The sequence below is a fragment of the Gasterosteus aculeatus genome, chromosome 18, assembly GCF_964276395.1.
Source record: "Gasterosteus aculeatus chromosome 18, fGasAcu3.hap1.1, whole genome shotgun sequence".
In the NCBI taxonomy this organism is placed as follows: domain Eukaryota; kingdom Metazoa; phylum Chordata; class Actinopteri; order Perciformes; family Gasterosteidae; genus Gasterosteus; species Gasterosteus aculeatus.
In genome coordinates, this window is record NC_135706.1 from 15,636,849 (window position 1) to 15,658,632 (window position 21,784).

The 21,784-nt window shown below is 48.5% G+C and overlaps 4 protein-coding genes and 1 long non-coding RNA gene across 6 annotated transcripts in view; 3 read left to right on the forward strand and 2 right to left on the reverse strand.

The window, feature by feature from the left end:
* The first annotated feature begins 3,217 nt into the window (after window positions 1-3,217).
* LOC144389400 (uncharacterized) lies at window positions 3,218-6,018 on the forward strand. Its single transcript, XR_013453414.1, has 3 exons — window positions 3,218-3,356; window positions 5,490-5,597; window positions 5,779-6,018. It is a non-coding gene; the product is annotated as an uncharacterized LOC144389400 (long non-coding RNA).
* Window positions 4,956-7,314, reverse strand: pigh (phosphatidylinositol glycan anchor biosynthesis, class H). The gene is made up of 4 exons (XM_078093635.1): window positions 6,379-7,314; window positions 5,724-5,933; window positions 5,532-5,615; window positions 4,956-5,419 (listed from the first exon to the last, which is right to left on the reverse strand). The coding sequence occupies exons 1-4, from the start codon at window positions 6,556-6,558 to the stop codon at window positions 5,348-5,350; spliced, it is 546 nt and encodes a 181-aa protein (XP_077949761.1). The 5' UTR covers window positions 6,559-7,314; the 3' UTR covers window positions 4,956-5,347.
* On the forward strand, window positions 7,118-13,457 carry zfyve1 (zinc finger, FYVE domain containing 1). Its single transcript, XM_040161521.2, has 13 exons — window positions 7,118-7,517; window positions 7,951-8,477; window positions 8,555-8,798; window positions 8,901-9,161; window positions 9,252-9,466; window positions 9,604-9,710; window positions 10,104-10,212; window positions 10,286-10,383; window positions 11,136-11,253; window positions 11,340-11,510; window positions 11,617-11,797; window positions 11,882-11,995; window positions 12,073-13,457. The coding sequence occupies exons 2-13, from the start codon at window positions 8,004-8,006 to the stop codon at window positions 12,303-12,305; spliced, it is 2,325 nt and encodes a 774-aa protein (XP_040017455.2). The 5' UTR covers window positions 7,118-7,517; window positions 7,951-8,003; the 3' UTR covers window positions 12,306-13,457.
* wdr21 (WD repeat domain 21) lies at window positions 13,402-17,558 on the reverse strand. Its single transcript, XM_040161522.2, has 13 exons — window positions 17,084-17,558; window positions 16,831-16,964; window positions 16,473-16,630; window positions 16,285-16,367; window positions 15,922-16,024; window positions 15,666-15,809; window positions 15,522-15,571; window positions 15,332-15,411; window positions 15,160-15,252; window positions 14,798-14,895; window positions 14,492-14,668; window positions 14,270-14,384; window positions 13,402-14,170 (listed from the first exon to the last, which is right to left on the reverse strand). The coding sequence occupies exons 1-13, from the start codon at window positions 17,194-17,196 to the stop codon at window positions 13,935-13,937; spliced, it is 1,584 nt and encodes a 527-aa protein (XP_040017456.1). The 5' UTR covers window positions 17,197-17,558; the 3' UTR covers window positions 13,402-13,934.
* The window catches only part of dpf3 (double PHD fingers 3), a 15,513-nt gene continuing 10,813 nt past the window's right edge, over window positions 17,085-21,784 (forward strand). The window contains exon 1 of one of the 2 annotated variants that reach the window (XM_040161523.2): window positions 17,085-18,106. In XM_040161523.2, coding sequence (XP_040017457.1) covers window positions 18,075-18,106 — 32 coding nt within the window. In that variant the 5' untranslated portion in view covers window positions 17,085-18,074. The remainder of the gene's footprint in view (window positions 18,107-21,784) is intronic. The other variant, XM_040161524.2, reaches the window with a different exon arrangement.

The window sequence follows — 21,784 nt, forward strand, 5'->3', positions numbered from 1 at the left end:
ACAGGAAAAATTAATATTAGTTGAATTTGAACGAAATTATTGTGAGACATTTCCCTTTTCTGCAGAAAAACAATAATAAACTACTATTAAATATTATTTAAAACTTAATTTAAAAAAATAATTCTGATTGAATTCATTAAAAGCTGTCTGTCTTTCCCTCTGAATTGTGGAGCAGTAGGACCATAAAGTAGCATCAACTAGTAACAGTGAAGTTAATACTCGTGTCTCCATGTGCAGATGTTCTGTTTCCTCTACATAGTGAATATTACTATTACCACTTTTAATACCATAGTAACATTTTTTTTACTAAAAGTCTTCTGATGCTAAAAGATTAGCAGCTAAATCCATAAGTGAAGACGGTCACTGCCTACAGAGTGCAGAGCTCCATTTGTTCCACGTCAACACACCTGTGGCGCAGGGCGGGCCGACAGAACAACAAGGCGCTTAAGCTGTCGGCCGACGCGACACGGGCACAAAGACGGCAGAAACACCGTCTCTGCTCGCCGAGTGGTGAGAAGTCCAGCGGCCTGGACGGCGAAGATGAGAAGAGGTCAACCACTAAATCCGGAGTGTTTGGCTCATTCTGATTGGCCACGTTTTTTGGTTTAACCAACCACAGCAGGACCTTCTCCAAAAACACATACACAGAAATACGCGTGGTGACACCAACGGCACAGCAGGTTGTGGAGTGAAGGTGGCGCGATGAGCAGTAACGGCGAGTTCGCTTTTTGTGCAGCTTATCAAGCCGCATCTTAATCTGCAGCCGAACCCCGAAAAAAGGGAGACAGACGGATCAGCAATCATAGCGGAACAGGAACTCGCCTTCCCCAAGATCAAGATAAGGAGATGATCCACATGCAGGGCCCGCCCGGACGAGGCGAGAGAGGGAGAGCTTAAGGGAGCCGTTGAGGAGAGCCACATCTAAAACAGAAGGGGCACCGAAATAAAGCGTCTTTCATCACAAAAAAACCCTCAAACATCCACGGTTATCACAAGGCTCTCTCTGTTTGCATGTTTATCAGGTGATGAGGTGAAACAATCTTGTGCAGACTATTTACTCACGGAACATCTACAAGGTCCATCTTATCGGTTTCCTCCGGCACCACAGACTGGCAGCATGGCCTCTCTAAAATACCAAACCTGTGACCGTGCACAAATCAGACACTTCTTCATGTCTCATACGTATTGACACAAGACCTTGTATCTCCACGTGGCTCCAAAGAGCCAAAGAATGGGTTCATTTAGACGGATTTCTCCTTTAAATCTACTTATACTGCTTTATTTTCATGTTGCTTTTAGCCACAAGGGAGCAAATCCTGCACAACAACGTCAAACGCATTCAGAGTCACGGCCCGATTATCTTTCATCTCCGCTGCGATCGCCCTCTAATCTTCGGCCATTGTGTTCGCCGGTGATGTCATTTCGCGTGAGGGCCGCAGTGTCATCGGCATGCGGAGGCCGCGTGGGCATTTCTGAACAAGTGACACGGCATCTTCAAAATTCACATCTCTGCAGAGGCTGATTACAGAGCGCAGAACACATATGTGTGCGCGATAAAGGTTTGGAGAAGAAGGCCCTGTAGCACCGACACAATCACGCAAGTTCACCCTCCCCCTCGTCCTTCACTGCCCCATTTGTTTATTGGAGGCCCTTTAATTCCACCACATTTTATCTGACTCAATCACTGGTCACAGACGCTGCGGCGCCACTGAAAGTCGAAAAACATCGGGGAGCTGTGTGGAATAAAGCGATATTATAAGAACAATCACACACACAATGGATGGACAATTAAATGAAGGACACAAGCATGAGTAGGAGCGGGGGGGGGGGGGGGGGGTTGAACATGGCAGTTTAGACGTGCCCTCGTAAGCACACACGAAACCACACGTTCACAACAAAGCCGCCGCCGCACGGAGAAAGCGGATGTGAGTCCCTGCGCTCGGCTCCCCCCGACGGACCTGTAGAGCCGGTCTCTCTCATCCGCCGCCAGCTGGTCCGACTGGAACTTGGTCTCACTTACCTGAGGCCTTACCAGGTGACGAGAGGCGGGGGGGCGTGGCCTGAGGTAGACTCAGTTTCATTTCAGAGTTTTTTTTTCTTTTTCTTTTTTTTCTGGGCCTCGACAATTTTCATTTAAACTGATTCATTCAGAGGAGGAAGCTCGGCTGTCAACCTGCCAGATGTGCAACGGGATGACCGAGGTGTCTCGTCAGTGTCGTCACATTGTTGCCATGAGAGGAGGCCACGAATCACGCTGGTAGCTGGCGTCCGGTTTGATGGATTAAATAAAGATCACCAAAACCCTCTCATGCAACTTTGTATTGGATGCTGTTTAAACACAGTGGATCTGGGGAATGAATAGATTAACATTTGTTGATTCAAGAAGTGTATTGATTTCACTTTCTGTTGTAAAAGGCTTCTGTTTACCTTTGTATGCTCGCGCTTTGGGGAAGGTATCAAATATGTTGTGAAGGGAAAAAAACGCTGTAGGTTTGGGGGATTTTAAGGAGTTAAATCTAAAATGAACAGAAATAAATTTGCCAACTTGAGGTCCAAGTCGTGTGACTCAAGTCCACTCGTCTGGTATCGTCAGCTGACAAAAATACTCCACAGTTATTGAGGCATTTATTGAAAGTTTACATTCAAGGAAAAAAACAGTGCGGGAAATACACCCAGCGTTCGTTTTTAGGAAACAAGACGGCAGTTGCGTCGTCCACAATGACGCTTTGATGTGGATCAAGTTACCAGAAACGATTCAGAGAGTTTCTGTGTTCCTTTGTGTCGAGAAGACCGGTTCTGCCGTGACGGCCGGCCGACCAGCTTCTCCCTTAAGCTGCAGCTCGCCTCTCATCTGCACCTCTGATGTCGTTAAAGAGTCAGGGCCCCGCTGAACTGCAACAGGAATATCTATGGAGCTGCTGTGACCTTTTCTCCCATTTTACTCCACTGTGGTTTGCTTTCCACTGCAGTGGTTCCATTACACGGCCATTTAGACAGGCGGCATTCTGTTAGCCAAAGGGAGTCCCAGCAGTGAAGTCTAACATCACCTGCACAAATAGCAAAATACTACACTAACTAAAAAATACTTGGTCGGAAGGGTAGTAACAAGTGGCCCAGAAACACTGTATTCCCGTGTTCACTAGAGGGAGACTTGAGCGGGGAAACTCCCTCCTGACGATCACGGCGCGGCATTTTGTGAGATTCAAATCCAAACTGACTTCAGGTTCCACCTGCCCGCGTGGAACGGTTGGTCCGTAAACAGGCGCATTTCAAACATTTCAAACATCTGCCAGCCAGTAACTGAGAAGACGATCGCGACATCATCGGTTTGGGTTTCACCTTCATCACGATTCCAGGTAACAGTTTATATGTATATTTATTTTGTCCAGTTCAACACACTGCGTGTATGTAAAAGCAGTGCGGCGGTTGCAGGGCCCGTAACTCCCCGTACAATAGTCAGATTAACTGATTTAACTATCCAATAGAGACGCGTGACTAATGGTGGGTACGGGATACTACATCGCAACTCAATTGTATCAAGATGGCGATTTGATCATTCGATCGATTCGTGTGCAGGTGATAAGCATTTCGATAACGACTGGAAAAAAAAAAAAATAATAAGAGCGACGGAAAAGGTTCCTCGCAAAGTTCAAACCATTCGCAGAAACACAACAGGGGAAGCACAAAAGTTAATGTGCCTTTAATTACATCCGAGGTAATTAAGAGTCCACACCTCCATCTGAAGAAAGGCCCACTGTGTCCTTGGCCCATCAATCCTCTTCACTCCCTATGATTTAGTCCCAGGAGGGGAGGGAGTTGGGGGGGAGTTGGGGGGGTCTGGGTTTATGAGGCCTGAGGTGTCACTACTGGTCACTCCCAGGCTTCTCCTCCGCCTGCTCCCTGGCCGTTTCACACCTCCAGGAGGGACCATTATGCTGTCAGAGGGCCACTCTTCACAGCGGCGTGACGCCTTCGGCCCCCGTGAAAGTCGCACCCTTCTGCTTGTTCTGCGGGGGTTCACGCGCACGGCTCTGACCCGGAGCTGCAGATGGTCGTGCAGAATTAGAATGGGAGGGGTGGAACGAGGCCTGGAGGGGTAAACAGGGAGGTGAAAAGGAGGACTATCGACTTTAAACTGTGGGAAATGGAGATCCATTAAACGTTCTTTACAAGCAGGAGGTAAACCGTGTATTCCAAGCAGTGAGCACATGCTTCTATTGTTCTCACTTTTATATTTAGATAGCAATTAAAATCAAGCAGCGGCCCTTTACAGCAAGCATTGCATTTCCACAGAACGCTACTCTGACTCCAGATGCGTTTTGTTGCATAATCCTTCTTATGGCGACAAGGTAACAACCGGAAAAACAATGAATTCAGGCACAGGTAACAAGAAGGTTACGGTACCAAAAGCAGTGTGAGGTCACCACAGATGTAGTTGAAGCAACTCATCGAGCGGTCACTCCTCTGCAGCTCTGTGTGCGCATTCTGAACTCGACACAACCTGCGTCATTGTTGTTCGGTCTGTCAGGTACCAGAGTACCGAAAGCGGTTTGCTAAAGTATCACGGTGAAGAATGAGGTAACAGTGAGCAAGCACCTCTGAGACCTGGAGCTGTGTGTACTTTTGAACATATTTGTATTTAAGGAATAAGGTGTGAATGTTTATTTATGATGTATGTTTTATATATTACGCCTGAACTAAATATATTTAGTTTTTTCCCGTCAGTCTTTTGTCTAAAGCTTTCTGTGTACAAACAGGAGCAACAAACCGGTTTCTTATGTCACCGTGGACTGATCCATGAATTAAATTTACATAAGTTTGCCTGACGCGTGAGCTGGAGTAAAGTGTGTTGCTGCCCCCTGCTGGGGAGGGAAAGTAAAGATCCTCAAAAACATCAAACAAAGGATACAGCATCTAACAGAGATGGAAAATACGTAGGAACAATATGGATTGTGTTATGTTAAAACTATTTTCTTTAATCAAAAATACAGTGTGGGAATTTATGCAAAATACAGACTTTGGCATAAATAGGAAAAAATGGAAATGCACAAATAAGTCAATGCCAGTTAAAAGGTTTGGCTCTTTAGGTTTAAGAAGTCTGTTATCAAAGTAACTGAACAACAAAGTACCACGTGAAATTATTACAAAATTTAACTTGATTTTGTATCCGACAGATTACATTCACAATAAAAAGGTAAGAAAAGGAGTGAAAAATACACTGTTAATGAAATCAAGAAAAACTACCAGCTTCTTGCTTCCATCCACTAAAATTAAATTAAGAGTACAAAGAAGTATTAAAAACATCCTGAATGATCAGAAACATTGCAAACATACGAGTTGTATGTCATCAGCACTTTGAAAGTATCTCCTGACAGCTTTTGTAAACTTTCACTAAGCAGTTCAGTCTTGGCTTTGAACTCTGAAATATGAAAGAAAAAAAAATTAGGTTATCAACGAGTTCCTGCAAATGACACTGTGTGTATTAAAAGCCTTCATACAGGAGGTGGACAAGAAACAGCCCTCAACCTCACCTGAAACAAGGGCACAACACTGGACACTGCCTCAGGTTCTGATGGGTCCTTCAGCAGCACACAAAGGTAGTAGATGATTTGATGCTGAAATTCAAGTATTAGACATATCGTTACAAAACTATAAACTGACATGACTTTAGTAGATAAAATGAAATAATAATGGGAAAATGAGAATTTGCAGTCTTTCTTTACCATGTAAATAGCTTCATTGATGACGATATCCTTGATCTTGCTCATCTCAATGAAGGTGGTGGTCTCACGGCCTGAGGCGTAGCTGGAGGACATCTGTATGCCCAGCGAGCGGATGACGATCAGCGACTCGTGGTCTACCTTCACAAAGTGGATGTGAAGCATCATGCCAACCAGGGTGACGATGATCGCACTGGACAGAACAGCTGTGTTCTGCAGGAGAGAAAGAGAGAGAGAAGGCGTTCAGCGTGTAGATCTTGTACAGTGTAAAAAAAGAGAATATACTGCAAAACAAAAACACACAGATCATGTCAATTTATTGATATACGAGAGCATCAACAATATTTTGTAAAGTAAAGTTGCTGTGATTCAACACAATCAAAACAAGCAAGTTGTTCCTGCTTTGTGTGCTGCAAACACAAACAACATTTATAGTGGACTGATTGCCCTGACAACAATATTGTGTCAATATGACTGACTGTTGATGCTCTCATACAATAAGTATTTCTGTACTTCTGTGGTTATGATAGGGTCAGCTGACCGTATTAGATGCATCATTAACATGCACTTAGTGTGTAAAGAAATGTCCTCGATTTTTGGCATAGTCAGTATTTAGCCGAATGGACACATGGATAAGTGTTCGACTCGTTTGTCTCACCTCTGTGAAGCAGAAAACCGCGTATGCCAGAAGCCAAACACAGCAGGTGTACACCAACACCTTCCCGATGGACACTTTGGGGACGCTGACTGTGAACTCCCTGCAGAGGCTGGAGTGACTCTGGCAGTCCAGAGATATGGTTTTGCCATTGATGTCGGTGAAGGCTTCGTCCTCCATCATGAACGCAACTAAAACAGGGCTGAGCAGAGGAAAAGGCGAGCGGACTCACACAGCTAATGTTAGTTAGCTTAACACTCCAAACGGGATAGCATCGAGCTAGCTTCGGGCTCTGGCAAGGTCAGGCGCATATGAAGACGTAGAGTGACGAGTTCCTGGACGGTAAATGATGCATGCGAATACGATGTTAATTAAATAATTCCAGTTTGAATATAAGATTTTAAAAAACGGGACGTCAAAACTATCGCATATTCCCAAGACTGCACTGGTCGCGTTAGCTACACCGGTTGGTTGTTGTTATAGTTACTAGAATCGAGGAAGGGGGCGGGGCCTGTCGCTTGGCCAGTTCTGCAATAACCATCCATTTAAATATTCAATTTAATTAGTGTTAGTAATGAAACATATATGAAGCTAAAATATTTATTAACACGCTGTATATAAATCAACTCACTGTCTACGACTTTGTATAAACGTTGTTGTACTCCAGGGTCACAAATGGTAAACGTTGCAAAGCATTGTGGGTAACGGTTGGCATGTTGTCAACATATCGACTCCATTCGTAGTAGTAGCCTTGTAGATAATATAAAACTGCATTTCGAACACATAACAGGAGTATCAGTTAGTATATTTATCAGATATATGTTCAACCGTTCAGAAAATCACAGATAAGACCCTCGTCCTTTTTCTTGAGTCCAAGTCCTTCATTTCCCAAGATGCATTATGCGTTTTGATGACCTTTGAACTCTGGATAAAAACAAGCCGACCAGCTGACGCGAAAGCAACAACATCGACAGGGTTCTGACCGACACAGAGTAGCTCGGCGGGCTACCTTTCTCCACAACGTTAGCTGTGCGCGTCGACCGTCGCTGCGGTGCGTCACGGTAAACGTGTCCGGTCGTAGACTGTGTTTCGGCGGCGTTTTGGCCCGTCGACGTCCCTCGGACTGTCCCCACTGCTGCTAGGTCAGTCGTTAGAAACCGATGTGTGTGCCTCTTTGTGTCGCCAGTGATCGGATAAAGCATCGCGTCACTGGGTGTCAGAACGTACTTGCTCTAAAAGCCTATTGAGTTACTTTTTGAATCAGCTGGAGCAGAACCACAACAAGACGGGAACAAATGCGCGCGCAGCTAACGTTAGCAAGCAAAGTGTAGTAAACATCAAGTCATTCTTCTCATGCACTATTCTGACATTGTTGCCTGTTCTTTACTTTACTGCCGGCACATTGTCGGAAACCGGTATTAAGCCCCCCCGGTTTAACACGTCTGTCACGTTTTGCCTCTGAGCGAATTTAGCTTTTTTTTGTCTTTGGAGAATTTCAACATGAAGGTTAACGTTACATCACATCTGGTCACACTGAGCGCGTCACAATTTTGTTTTCTTCTGTCGCAATCCAAGGTGGTCCCCGCCTGCCGAGGGGTAACTCGTCCAGAGACCGGTGGAGCCTCGCGATGAGTGGCCAAGGTGCAGCCGCAGGTAAGGGGACGAGCGCGGCCCCGGGCTGCCAGGAGAACTACGCCTGCGGGGGTTCGGACGAGGCGGCGTTCGAGTGCGACGAATGCGGCAGCCTGCAGTGCGCCCGCTGCGAACTGGAGCTCCATCGCCAGGAGCGGATGAGGAACCACGACCGGGTTCGGATCGCGCCGGGCCACGTTCCTTTCTGTGACTCGTGCAAAGGGGACGGCGGCGGGCGGCTCAGGGCGGCGGTGCGCTGCCAGGGTTGCAAGATCAACCTGTGTTTGGACTGCCAAAAGCGCACCCACGGCGGGGTCAACAAGAGGAAGCACCCTCTGACCCCTTACCCGCCCGCCAACGCCTCCCGGGATGACAGCGTGGCTTCTGCCGAGTCGCAGATGGAGACCCTGAAGGCCGAGCTGGAGAAGGTGTGCAGCTTCCTTTTGGTGGACGAGAGGGAGGAGATGCAGGTAAAACACTGTCCATTATTTGAAATAGTTACTTTTTGGAGATGTCGTGCTGATGGGGCTGATCTGTGGATTCTCAGGTGAAGGACGAGGACGACTTTGTGAGCAGACTGGGCTGCAGGTCAGACGAGCTCCTCAAAGTGGTCTCCATATTTGGAAACACCGGCGAGGGCAAGTCCCACACCCTGAACCACACGTTTTTCCTTGGACGAGAGGTGTTCAAGACCTCCCCCACCCAGGAGTCCTGCACAGTGGGCGTGTGGGCAGCCATGGACCCGGTGCACCGAGTGGTAGTCATCGACACGGAAGGACTGCTCGGCGCTGGTGCGACGCAAACGATGGAAAAGCTTAATGTAGTGAAATAAACTGAGGTAGGGAGGAGATGCTTCCCTCATTTAACACACATTTTTACCTTTCACTCATCAGGAGCAAATCAAGGTCAGCGAACACGCCTGCTCCTCAAAGTCCTGGCCATCTGCGATGTGGTCATCTACCGAACCCATGCCGACCGTCTCCACGACGACCTCTTCAAGTTCCTCGGTGATGCGTCCGACGCCTACCTGAAACATTTCACCAGGGAGCTGAAGGCGACGACCGCCCGCTGTGGTCTGGACGTCCCGTTGTCCACGCTGGGCCCCGCTGTGATCATCTTCCATGAGACCGTGCACACCAAGTTACTCGGATCAGGTACATCAGTCAGTCCCCTTTTCATTCTTTGGACAGTTTGTTGGACCCCGTGTTGGACTCTCTCTCCGTTGGACTCTTTTCCACCTCCAGACAAACCGTCCGACTCGGCAGAGCGTCTTCTCCAGGAGCGTTTCAGGAAGCTCGGCCTGTTCCCGGACGCGTTCAGCTCCATCCAGTACCGCGGAACCCGGACCTACAACCCTCCCACGGACTTCTGCGGTCTGCTGCGCAGCCTGGAGCAACAGCTGGACAACAACACCACCCGCTCGCCGCGCTCCGCCAGCGTCGTCTACAAAGCTCTGCAGGTGGGATGAAATGTGGGACGTAAACCGATGCCCATTGGGCACCTCGTAACGTGCGCGTACACACTACCAACGTGTGAATGTCAACATGGAAGGTGAACGTTGTTGACCCTCCGTCTCCTCCCGGCTGCTTCCTTCAGGCCCTGAGCGAGCGCTTCAGCGGGGACATTTCAGATGAGCACATGGCCAGTAACTCTTTCTTTCCAGACGAGTACTTTACCTGCTCCAGCCTCTGCCTCAGCTGTGGGTACGTGTCCCTTTCCGTTCTGTCACAGTTCCCGAAACGTTTGAATTGATGACCAAAAGGACTTTTCACATACCTAAACATTCTCATCCTTTTTACTTTTCACACTGCTTAAGTGGGCATAGCACTTCTCCACGAGTCACAACAAGGCCTTCTCAGGTTTACTGAATTAGTGACGAGGAAATAGCCATTTTGAAAGAAATATTAAAAAAGGGAATGTTAGCTAATTGTATTTCTATGTCATTTCCTGGTGGATCTATCAATGATACCGCTTTGAACGTGAGAAGTGCACTCCGTACAAAGCAGATCCTCCCCACTTGGGTCGGCTGCAAAGCGCTTCTCTCCGTTGTGATTGAATCAACACAAACCTTCCTGCCTTTTGTCTCTGACTTTCAGTTCGGGCTGTAAGAGGAGCATGAATCACCTCAAAGAGGGACTCGGCCACGAAGCCAAACATCGCTGCCGCTACTCCGCACAGTGCGACAACCGCATCTTCACCTGCAAGGCGAGTACGAGCCCAGAGTGTCGAATCCTCGCCTGCGCAACGAGGCTCTGAGTGTCTGTGCTGAACTCCTCAGGCCTGCTACGAGGGAGGGAAGGAGGTCAAAGTGGTTCCCAAAACGACGGCGTCGTCCGACTCGCCGTGGTTTGGCTTGGCCATCTACGCCTGGTCCGGGTGAGTCCAGCTACCACCAAGCCCTTTGGACGTGGCTCCATCATGTACCATCATATACCATCATGTAAACCATGATGGTATAATTGTAATCTTTGCTTAGTCGGACTGTGCTCTCTTTCGGGGGGAGGTGCTATTATCCCAATATACATGGCAGTGAATGAATCGAATCATTGGCCGAAAGCACGTCACATCCAATACGATAGGTGGCGCTGTTTTCATTACAACTAGTCGTGATACAGCCATTTCCGCTTGACCTCTTCACCACTACCAACAACAACCAACAACAACATCAACAACAACAACATCAACATTAGGAGAAAGATGGCGAGCGGAGAGCAAGGTGAAGCTACGTCCCTTTACTGTCTGTGCGTGATGCTAATAGGAGCACAGCGATTTGATAACGGAGAGAAGACGCCGTCGGGATCTCAAGCATCCAGTTCCTCATCCGATTCACCGTTACATGCCGCAATAGTCGAACTACCAACCGGATCGGAGTTATCCAGGGGTGTTAGTCGGGTCGTAGTCGGACCGCACGTAGTCGAACAAAGGTGTTTACATGAAACGCATCATTCGATTTCAGTCCGACTGAGCCAGTTATTGGAATCCATGTAACCACGCTGACTGATTAACCCTGGAACTGTTTGCCAGTTCACACCTGCAACAACAGAAAGAGCGAAGGCTAATGGATAATCTCCTCCCCTTTGCTGAAGGAGCTGAGCCATTTGTTTTTTGTGTTTGTTTTTTTTGTTCAGCTACGTAATCGAGTGCCCCAACTGTGCAGTGATCTACAGAAGCAGGCAGTACTGGTATGGAAACCAGGATCCAGTGGAAACCGTGGTCAGAACGGAGATCCAGCACATCTGGCCTGGCGTGAGTCCACAGTGAATCCCCCCCCCCCCTGAATGAGACTCTGCATTGACCGATTAACCCTAACATGCAGGTTCTTCTCCTTTCAGTCTAACGGCTTTCTGAAGGACAACAACAACGCGGGCCAGAGGTTGCTGGATGGAGTCAAATACATTTCTCAGTCCGTGTCGGAACTCAGCGTGACGCCCGCCAAAGCAGTCACCTCCTGGCTGACGGACCAGATCGCTCCGACCTACTGGAAGCCCAACTCTCTTATCCTGGTGCACCTAAAATCCACAAACTAACGTTGTTGCTTGGATGCTGCATTTGAAAACACCTCCCCAAAATTGTGCAGCGTGGCAGCTGATGGTCGATGTCTGATTGCAGAAATGCCACAAATGTGCGGAAGAGTTCCAACCCAACGACGCCAAGCACCACTGTCGTGCCTGTGGGGAGGGCTTCTGCGAGTCCTGCTCCTCAAAAACCCGGCCGGTCCCCGAGAGGGGCTGGGGGCTGGCGCCGGTCCGGGTCTGCGACGCGTGTTTCCACAACAGGGGGATCCCGACTGGTAAACTCCTCCCCCCCAATGTCCCATGTGATGTTCTGTTTTAACTGTTATCCGTTAAATGTGAGCGCGCTTCCCCTGTTGCAGAGTTGCTGGATGCTGCCTTGGAGGAGGAGGGGGGCACCCTCATAGCCAGGAGGGTTGGGGAGGTGGTCCAGAACACTTTAGGGGCGGTGGTGGGCGCCATCGACATACCTCTCGGTGAGCACCGCGTCCGGGCCGCGTCGTCGGAACCCACGCAGGGGTTAGATCATTTCTAACTACTGCTTCCCGTCCAGGCCTGGTGAAGGACGCCGCCCGGCCGGCCTACTGGGTCCCGGATCAGGACATCCGCTCCTGCAGCGAGTGCCAGAGGGAGTTCTCCCCGCGTCTCCACATCCACCACTGCCGCGCCTGTGGCCAGGGAGTGTGCGACGACTGCTCCCAGGGGCGCCGCGCCGTGCCGTCCCGCGGGTGGGACCACCCGGTGAGGGTCTGCAGCGGCTGCAGCCAGAAAGTCGGGGAGCTTTAGCAGGACGAGGACGAGGAGGACGGCCGGGGGGTGGGGGGGCTTCTTGTGAAAACGGGAAGTGTCGACGTTTTGACGTGTGGCTCTAAGTGCTTGAGTTCCCTCCGGTCTCTTTAGTGGCGTCCTCAGCTGCACCTGGACGCCCCGTGGCAGGTTTGCTGTTTCTCCAACGTTGTCCCTTGACTATTTCGCTATAATCTGCCTATATTTTACACTGTGAAGAATATCCGTCTGTGTGAGACGTGAATATGAAGAAGAGAGGGGAGATAAAAGACGAGAGGGAGTGTTGTACCTGCTTGCTTGCAATTGAGTTCAGGCAAAATGTTGTGTAACTCTTTTGTGATCCTTTTTAAAATGAACCCCTTTGACAATCCCTCCCCAGTGCGACACGCTAGTACGATTAGCACCTTTTGTAGTCCGGGGCTACATGTGTGAACTGTTTAATAAGTACCGACTGTGCATCATTAACTGGTTCCAAGGATGCATTTTTCTGCCCCGATGAAGCATTCGGGATCAACTCCAGGGGGGAAATGGGTGGAGCTTGTTGGAGCAGATTTACGTAGCTTTCCTCCTTATTCTTCTTCTTACGTAATCCTGTTCAGATGACATCAGAACAGCCTTGATAACGCTAAACGCATTGTTTCAATTTGAAATAATATACATATGGGGGGATTCTTTCATAGGACATTTTTTTTAACTGTTAAAATTATTAAACGCTTACAAATCTGACTGTACGGGGTGTAAAATGCAACAGGAATTGCTTTAAAGGAGTGGCTAGCTCACATGGCAACATGGTCCGGAAAAGACTTGAACCCATCTTTGAGGCTGGTTCCTCAAACCAGGAAAAAAAAATCTAAAGTCGAAATCTTTTAAGTCTTCCAACTCATGCGGTGTAGCTAGTTCTCGTCTGAGGCTGTACCGAGCGTTTATCAGACAAACGCTTGTGACTGAACCCTGCTGAGACCCGACGGCATCTCTGCTTTTATTCAAGTGACTGTTAGTTTGGTTACTATGGCAACTGAAATATCACTTATCTGAATCAGTGAACCATCGCCATTGTTCCTATTTCAGAGACCTTCAATGAATACTGATGTCACAAAGAATGAATCAATAACTTTATGATCATATAGTATGTATTAAAATGCATAAACTCTGTGTGTGTGTGTGTGTGTCATTTAGGAGCAAGTACAAAGCAAGAGACAGCGTTTACTCTTCTTTTTAAATAGAATCTTCATTGAACGGCAATACGAAAATGTGCTGATATAAAATATTGCTTTTAAAATTGGGATCAGAGACGTCCTGAATCATGTCAAAAATCAAACTCAATCACGCCATCAGTAAGAGCACTTTGCTTTGTAAAGATTTCAGAAAGAGTAATTGTACGCACTCATGTGGCGCTTCCACCTTTCGGCACAAAGTGGGTCAAAAAGTAACATTCCCCTGAGACTCCATTGCTTCTCCTCTGAGGTCAAAGTTCAGTGCTGCCTTGTGGAAATTAACGGCATACTGACGAAAACCTTTTCTATTACAGAATACATATGAAATAGAACACCATCCATAAAGTTGGCAAAAAAAAAAAAACATGGTTCCCTTAAGAAATGATCAGTGAGAAGAAGAGTTCCCAATCTTTTCCTAGGAGACGTTTCCCGGCTGCTCCGCTGCTTCCTGGTAGTCCGTGTTGTAAGGGAAGTAGTAAAGGTCGTGTTTGACGGCCATTAGCAGGCCAGGGAGCCCCCTGCAACCCCCCAGCTTGGAGGAGAAGACCACGCTGGGGATCAGGTCGTTTGCGGCCGGATGGGGGGATGGGATAGTCCTCAGCAGCTGGCCATCCTTTAAGCTCCATAACCGCGTGTAGCAATCCTGACCGACTGGGGAAAGGACACGAGAGCAAAAGGAGCGTTTTGGCTGAAAACTACTTCTTTCTTTTAACGGTATGTTGATAAAAGTTGAACGTTGTCCTCTCCTACCTGCTAACAAAAGCCCCTCGGGCTCGTTGACTTGGATAGGAAGGTAGGCATGCTCATTGTGGTGCCCTTTGTACTCCTGTACTGGCTTTGTCGCTCGCACATCCCACAGCTTAATCTGTGCGTGGACGAAGAAAACGTACAAATCCACGCGGGTTAAAATATATAATACAGATATTTTTAAGGATTTCATTGTCCATTTTCTACTAAGCCGATGAACCTGACCTGGCCCAGCATGTCAGCGGCGAGCAGGTAGTTGTCGTCCTGGAGGACGCGTACGGACGTGATGGCCGACTCTTGGTGGAAGCGGCTGGCCTTCCAGCTTTGACCTCGGCGGCTTCGCTGACGCAGGTCCAGGCTGAAGATCTCCCCTGATCGGCAACCGTTAAACAGCACGGGGACCTTAGGAACAAGCAGGCGGTTTACTCGCCTGGCCTTTTCTTTTCTCTTTCTTACATCGTGCTCGGTCGTGGTTGAAGAGACATCTTCCAGGAGCGTGTTCAAAGTGGACTCATGCGACAGGCGACTCACTCTCAGGGCAAACTGCTGAGCCAAGACGTCGCTGCCGGTGCTGTACGTCTGCGTCCGGCCCGTCTCGGCATCTTTCACGATCACCCTACGAGAAAGACCTGGCAACACATGTGATAACACTTGAATTGGTATAGAAATTCACAGAGAGAAACTTCTTTTAATTGTTGTAAAGCAAGCAAGCAGTATTTTTTTTCTGTCCAATTAATTTGAATGTGACTTAAAAAACGGTTCAACACCCAAAAAAAGTGTGCAATGCAAACAAGCCCTTGCACGGCCCGACAGAAGAGGATTTTTATGGTCATTTGATTATGAATGGCCTATTGGATCATGAGTGGGAAGCTGTGGATGATGGATGCACAGACCAGTGCTGAAGGTCTTGTCAAACTGGGGGTTGAGGCACCAAGCACAAGACCAGGCTGAGGAGATCTTAAAGCTGCACAGCATCCCGGGCTGATCTGAGAAAAGAGGAGAAATGTTATTAGGGAGGTTGTAAACAAACAATGCCAACATTAGATGTATTTTTTTTTTCCCCACCTGGGTTGGAGTTGCTGAAAAGGGAAGCAGGAAGCAAACTGACGCAGCCGGGGGTGTCTGCTGCTCCAACCAGGCACAGCCTGACAGTCGGCGCCGTCAAGGGATACACAGACAGCCCGGGACTCCTAAGCTTTTACGGTGTTATGGGACACGCATGCTGCCTAAGCTCACCACGAAAGATGAAGGATACAGGACGTGTGAGTCCGGGTAGTTGACCGAGGCCCAGCAGATGGAATTCACCTGAAACACATTTAGAAAAAGAGCTTGATACGATACAAAAGCTTTCCGTGAAATGTAAGGTGGTGCAGTGAGTGCTCCCGTGAGTCACTCCCACCTTGCGGTTGGTGAAGTAGAGGTTGTCGCACATCTCCACGGACAAAGATCCCCGGCTGCTGCTGCTGAAGTTCATGATGCCGTACTTGCAGCCGCCGTGTGACACGTCGTTGACTGTGAACACGCGCTCGCATGCAGAGTCCCCCTGGGGACGATGATGGGGAACAAGAGGGAGGAACACTTCACTTTAAGTAGAAAATGTGTTTGTGCAGAATCTATGCGGCCCGGCGCCGTGTTTGCGGCGTCCGTGATCTCACCACGATGAGGCGGAAGTTGTCCGTGTCGGGGTTGCTGCTGTCCGTGCTTTGGATCTCCAGTTTGTGGCGTTTCATTCCACTGACCTTCACCTCGTGGACCAGCCTGGAGACGCACAGTAACCATGTTAACAACCACCACAACCATCTGCAGAGGAAACACTCCTCCTCTTTAATGGACATATTTTGACTGCCTTTTTGCATTCCTACCACTTGTCAAAATAGATTTCCATCATTGTTAGAGGCTCCAAAGAAAGCTCCCTCTACACATGCAGAACTGATCATCATTAAAGTTACAGTGGAATGTATTTCAGCTGCGGTGATACAGATGTGGACAGATGTGTACACAGCCGTGTGACACGGTACCTGCTGTAAGAGTGCTCCGGTAGCATGCCGAGGTGTCTCTTCTGCAGCAGCAGCAAAGTGTTCAGTCCGGTTCTTGGTGCTTTCTAAGAAGAAGGTGACACGTCGTTAAACCCGAGCACGCGGTGAGCCAAAGCACGCAGAGGCAAAGGCGCTTTGAAAAACTATTTCCAGCTCACGACAAAACTGACTTTTCTGGGCTTTTCATCCTCTGCGAGCATCTTGTTTCTCTGCTGCTCTCTTTCCTTCTTCTGCAACATCTCCCTGGTCAGCGGGTTACAGTTGTTGTGTCCGGGCAACAGGCGGAAGTAGCGGTTCTTCTCAGGGTCGAAGTAGAAACCAGGCAGCTCTGGCAACACAACGGGGGCGATGGAACATTGACCATCCAATGCATTTCTCCCGGTTCAAGCTGCACGCGTGATTATTTACAGGTGACACAATAAGGTGCTGTGCTACATGAGTATTGTGTGGCAGGGGCCGGTTAGGCGTCCTGGCTGTCACCGGGGGGATCTGAGTGATGGAGAGGGACCGGTGCGGTGTTGCACTGACCTGGAGCAGCATTGCTGGTCTGAGAGGAGGAAGAGGACGGTGGGGGGGAGGAAGGGGACGAGGAGGAGGCGGACTGGTTCTCCAACCTCCTCTGAGGTGCTCTCGAGGGTGGCCGTGCATTATTGTGTCCAGTGCTGTGAACAGAGACCCACTCTTACTGACGTTGCAAGCAGAGCCCGCGTTGGCCGGTACTGATTAACGTCACTTTAAAAAATAAAAAAACCGAAACCCCAAAATGTACCCTGAACGTTACCGCTGTTCGTCCTGTGAGGACCGGTGTCGGTTGCCTCTGTACCATCCTTGGCGCTGACCGGCCCCTCGTCGCCTGTGTGGTCGCTGCCCGTCTCGCCAGTTCCACTTCTTCATCCCCTCGGCCCGCACGGCTCCTCACGCCACGTCTCCCGTTAACTTCCGACTCGTTTGACGGTATTTGAACTAGTGTGTGGCCGCATGTTTACCTGTTAGCTGGGTTAGCAAGCCGCAGTCGTTAGCATTTCTTGAGCTGACGTTAACTAACTACACGTCTTACTCGACACGTTCATATTACTTGTGGACATTAAATACGAGTAAACGAACAGACGGTTTTAATGTATTACGTAAACACGTTTTCTGTTGAATATAAACTGGCTTTATTTTGGTTTCAAACCGATTTCACAGTTGGCCCGAGCACCTAATGAGCTAACTGCTAAGTGCCTGCCGTGTTGTCCCGCCTCCAAATGTCAGCGATTGGCTGACCGCTAACAATAGCCTGTGACGTTGGAGGCTGTCATTGGTTGTTTTCTTTGTAAACCTTTCAGTCACAACGTAAGTAACGTGTAATAATGTAGGAATTTGTTTGTTTTTTAGATGATTGACGGATGGACGTTAGAAACTCCTACTCGGAAACAATTAAATACTAGATACAATTAAAGACCGTATATCCGCACAGACTTAAACAAAAGCATTAAACAAAATAAAATACCACATCAAACTGTTTGATATTGTTATTTTAATTCGTGACGTTCCCACTAGAATAAAGACAAATGCATTTCATCCCACCTACTGATTACTGCACTGGTCCGTGTGGACCGGGACACTGATGTTGACAGATTACTCTCAAGCCCCGCCTTCCGTCTCCATGCTGCCGCTGCATTGGTGGCGAGCACAGTGCGCAGGACCGCATTGGCTGCTGTGTGTGTGTTTTTTTCTTAAGGGTCCCAAACTACACCGAGATTTGGAATATTACGTTACAGTCGTGAAGGAAAATGGCGACTGTCATTCATAATCCTCTGAAATCGTAAGTAAATCTGTAATTTTATTTTTTTCTTAAATTAGAGGATTCCTTTGTTCGCTTGCGTCCTGTGATTGGTCCACAATGCGCTCAACGCGCATTTGAACAGCAATCGCACGTTTAATACTTTCGCCGTGCACTTAACGTCAGGCGGTCCCGCTATGTGGTCTGCAGGTACCGCTGCGTAATTCTAATATTAAGAAATGCACTCGTGCACGCCGTGCAGGGAGAGAGGAAAGGGGGGAAAAAACACATCCCCGACCCGCGTGTAATTCCCCGCACTCTCCGCAGAAAGTTGCCATCGGTCCACATTCCGCTCCACAAACACGGCTGACAGAAGTTTTGCAAGCACGGCCTCTTTGTCGGCGCTAGACGTTTGGATTTGCGTCGATAATGTCGCGCAATTGAACGGCACGAAGCGCGCATCGGGAGGACGACTCGCTCGCTCACGGCGCGGCTGCGGATTTTGCGGCGAAATGTTAAATGCACGCAAACAATGGATGCGGGTCGCATGTTGTTTCACGGTATTGCGTGTAGATGAACGCTGCAGCGTATTGCAGATTTAGGGGGCGTGCGATTTCCTTGAAGTTCTCTCTAAAAGCCGACGACCCACTGAACGTCGTCTGATCTCGGTAATCGGCGGGTGAGCGTTCTGTGATCCGTAGACGTGAAGATGATGCGACGTTTGAGGTCGGATTAGATAAATCGGACAAAATGTGGCAAAAGTACTTTTTAAAATATGTATACTTTCCCCTTTATTCCACACAAATTTACCAATGCAATATTGGTTGTGTTGGTTGAAAAAATAAGTAACAATATATAGGGACCCCGCTTCATGCGTGTGCTATTTTTAAACTAAATTCTGCTATATTTCAATGACTATTGCTGAATGCATGTCATGTGGACTGTGCACAGAGTGGGAGAAATATCACACAATCTGCAAGTACTAATCGTGGATAAGTGCGGCCTTCCTTTGCTTTCACTGAAGGAAGTTTCATAATACGGTGCCGCGCTCGGAAGTGTAAATATACCTTTTTAAAACGTCAAATATAGTCAGTCCTCAGCTGTACGCTTCGCTCACAGAACCACTAACGTGGTGAATAACAGATTCTATATTCATAATGGGAGGAAAGGAAAAGGAGTGTGAGGTGTTTCTAAAGTAGAGAGCGAGCGGTCGAAAACGCCTCTGTGCTGCTGTATTCTACTAAAACAGATCAGGCTGTGGAGAATGTAGGCATACTGGTGTGTGTGTGTGTGTGTGTGTGTGTGTGTTTACGTGTGTGAGCGCATTTGTCTGCAGTTGTGCGTGCAGATCGGCAGATTAGGGGCGTCCCAGTATTCTCCTGGGTCCATCTGTCGGGAGAGGGAGAGGTGCATGTAAAGACGACTGATGGAGGAAGGGAACCCCATCTGCCCTTCATATATGACCGGATTCTCTCAGACGGTCATCTGTCCTCAGGATGGGGACCCGGCGGTCAAAAAGGACCTCATCATAAACCGTGCTGTGGAAGATGAATCACACCCACCAGCTGCTTGTCGTACACACGTCTGCCTTTCCCTTGACTCAGTAATGCTTAGATGTGCAGATTTTATTTCATTTTAACTCTCTCTGTCTCTCTCTTTTTGGAATACAAAGACCCCTTTGCGCTTGAAACCCGTGCGGCTGTGTGGGACCCGGACTCAAAGGAGAGCTTGACATGAGAAGTATTCAAATGAGCGGCGTCATTCATATGCAGAGATGCGCTCGGGAGCACGCCGTGTTCCCCTTTTTAGCTCCCGTCGTTTTATCGTGTTTTGGATTTGTAATGAACAAGAGAGCTCAGGTGGACGTCTGCCTGCGTTTGCATGAGGATTAAAATGAGATTTAGGGAGAATGAGATGTTGTCGGCGTGTGGGAGGGGGCGTGTACGGAGTTGTGTTTTTATTGTGTGCGTTTTCTTGCGTGCGGGGGCGGTTGTGTAGCTCTGGCCACCCCTCCCCCAATTTGCGTGGGTGAGTGATTGAGGGCTTTTTATTTAGGAGGGGGCGGCTGGTTTGGTTTGTCTGCATGCGTTTAAACTACACCCCTCATCACCAGGCTGAACTCTGGCCTTTGTGCTCTGCCGGGGAACGCAAAGGTCCGGCAATGGTTTCCAGGCGCGGGGCATTAAATGTCCTGGAACATGTTTTGCTCCATGCGGTGATCATTCCCGGGCTTTCTTGCATCTTTCTTTTTAAGCACGTGGAACCGAGTGCATGTGTGATATTTTGGATGGTGGAGAGATGTGATTCATCATTCTCCAACGCAGCAAATAAATCTGAATCAGAGTTTTTCCCCTTTGCAACACCCTCGCCTGCACTCTGCACCTTTCCCTTTCATCCCCTTTGTGTGTCTGCTTGTGCAAACGTGTGTGTGTGTGTGTGTGTGAAAGTGCGCCCGTGCACACACACGTCCTCGTGTTTGAGAGAAAACGAGTGTGACAGGGGTTGAAAGGGAACACGTGTGCCCCGGGACATATCTGGCCCATCCTTCCATTCTCCCTCCTCGGCTCCTCCTCCTCCTCCTCCTCTTCGTCTCCCTCCTCCCCGATTCGGGCCTACAAAGTGCCGTAACGACGCCTATCAGTGCCCACATGCTGTTGCCCTGCCCTGCATTTCCTGCGGGGCCTCCTACAAGTGGACTTCCTCCACCCTTGCTGCCTAATTTTGCGCTTCACCCCCATCGTTCCCCGTCTGAGCGGATCTGCAAGCTTCACTTGGAAGGTGCTGCCCGGTTGTTGCAGAGGCTTTTATTGTGAAGGAGTCAGGAGCTCACAACCCACTTCTCCGTTACTCATTGTGCCGAATGAGGTCACGCAAACATTTAAGCGGTTCGAGCTGAGAAAGGTCGCGCCTGGAAGGTCAAACAGACTGTGAGCGGCGCATCGTTGAAAATGACTGCTGCTCAAAGGCGCAGTGCGTGTTGTGCAACCCGAGGGAAGGTTTAGTAATCCAATAAAATATTCAAGCCTACACATTTTCTAAAAAAAACAGAGTACGTGAAGCATTTCAATGAAGATGTTAAGCGTTAAATAGATGAACTGAGCGCGAAAAGATGCGATTCCACTAAGGTCCACAGCGGGGTCTGAACCACGGGCGTAAATCACAGCGCCGCTCGTAAACGTCGTATTAAATGCTATTAGTTACAGAGGCAGAGCGATGTTTCAACACTACGTCAGCGCCTCAACGCACACACACACACACACACACACACACCTGCGAGAATGCCAGCACACTTAAACAGCAATGCACCAGAGGCTCTGTTTAGTGTTGATTTTGCGATGTGAACACAGTTATCATTCTCGTTAAAATAGGGAAACGTGAGTGGAATTTGTCCTTTTACAGCCCTTCACTTTAGATGCCGCTGCACAGAAGAGAGCTCAAATGAAATAAATTGGATTTTCTTCCACCGGATTTGAGGGAAAAACAACAATCGGCTCATGAAATGTGTCGTTTTTTTTCCCCCGGACCGGTTTCAAAGAGGAAGGAAGCGTCGTGGATGAGGAGGAAATGAGCGTGAATGTGGGGGGGGGGAGCAGGACAGCGGTTTATTATGCCACTGATGTGAAAGGAGGAGGAAGAGAAGGCGCTGTGAGAGACACCTGACAGATGTGCACGTGGCAGATGAGAAGGGGATTAAAGCCGAGGACAGGAACCGAGGATTAA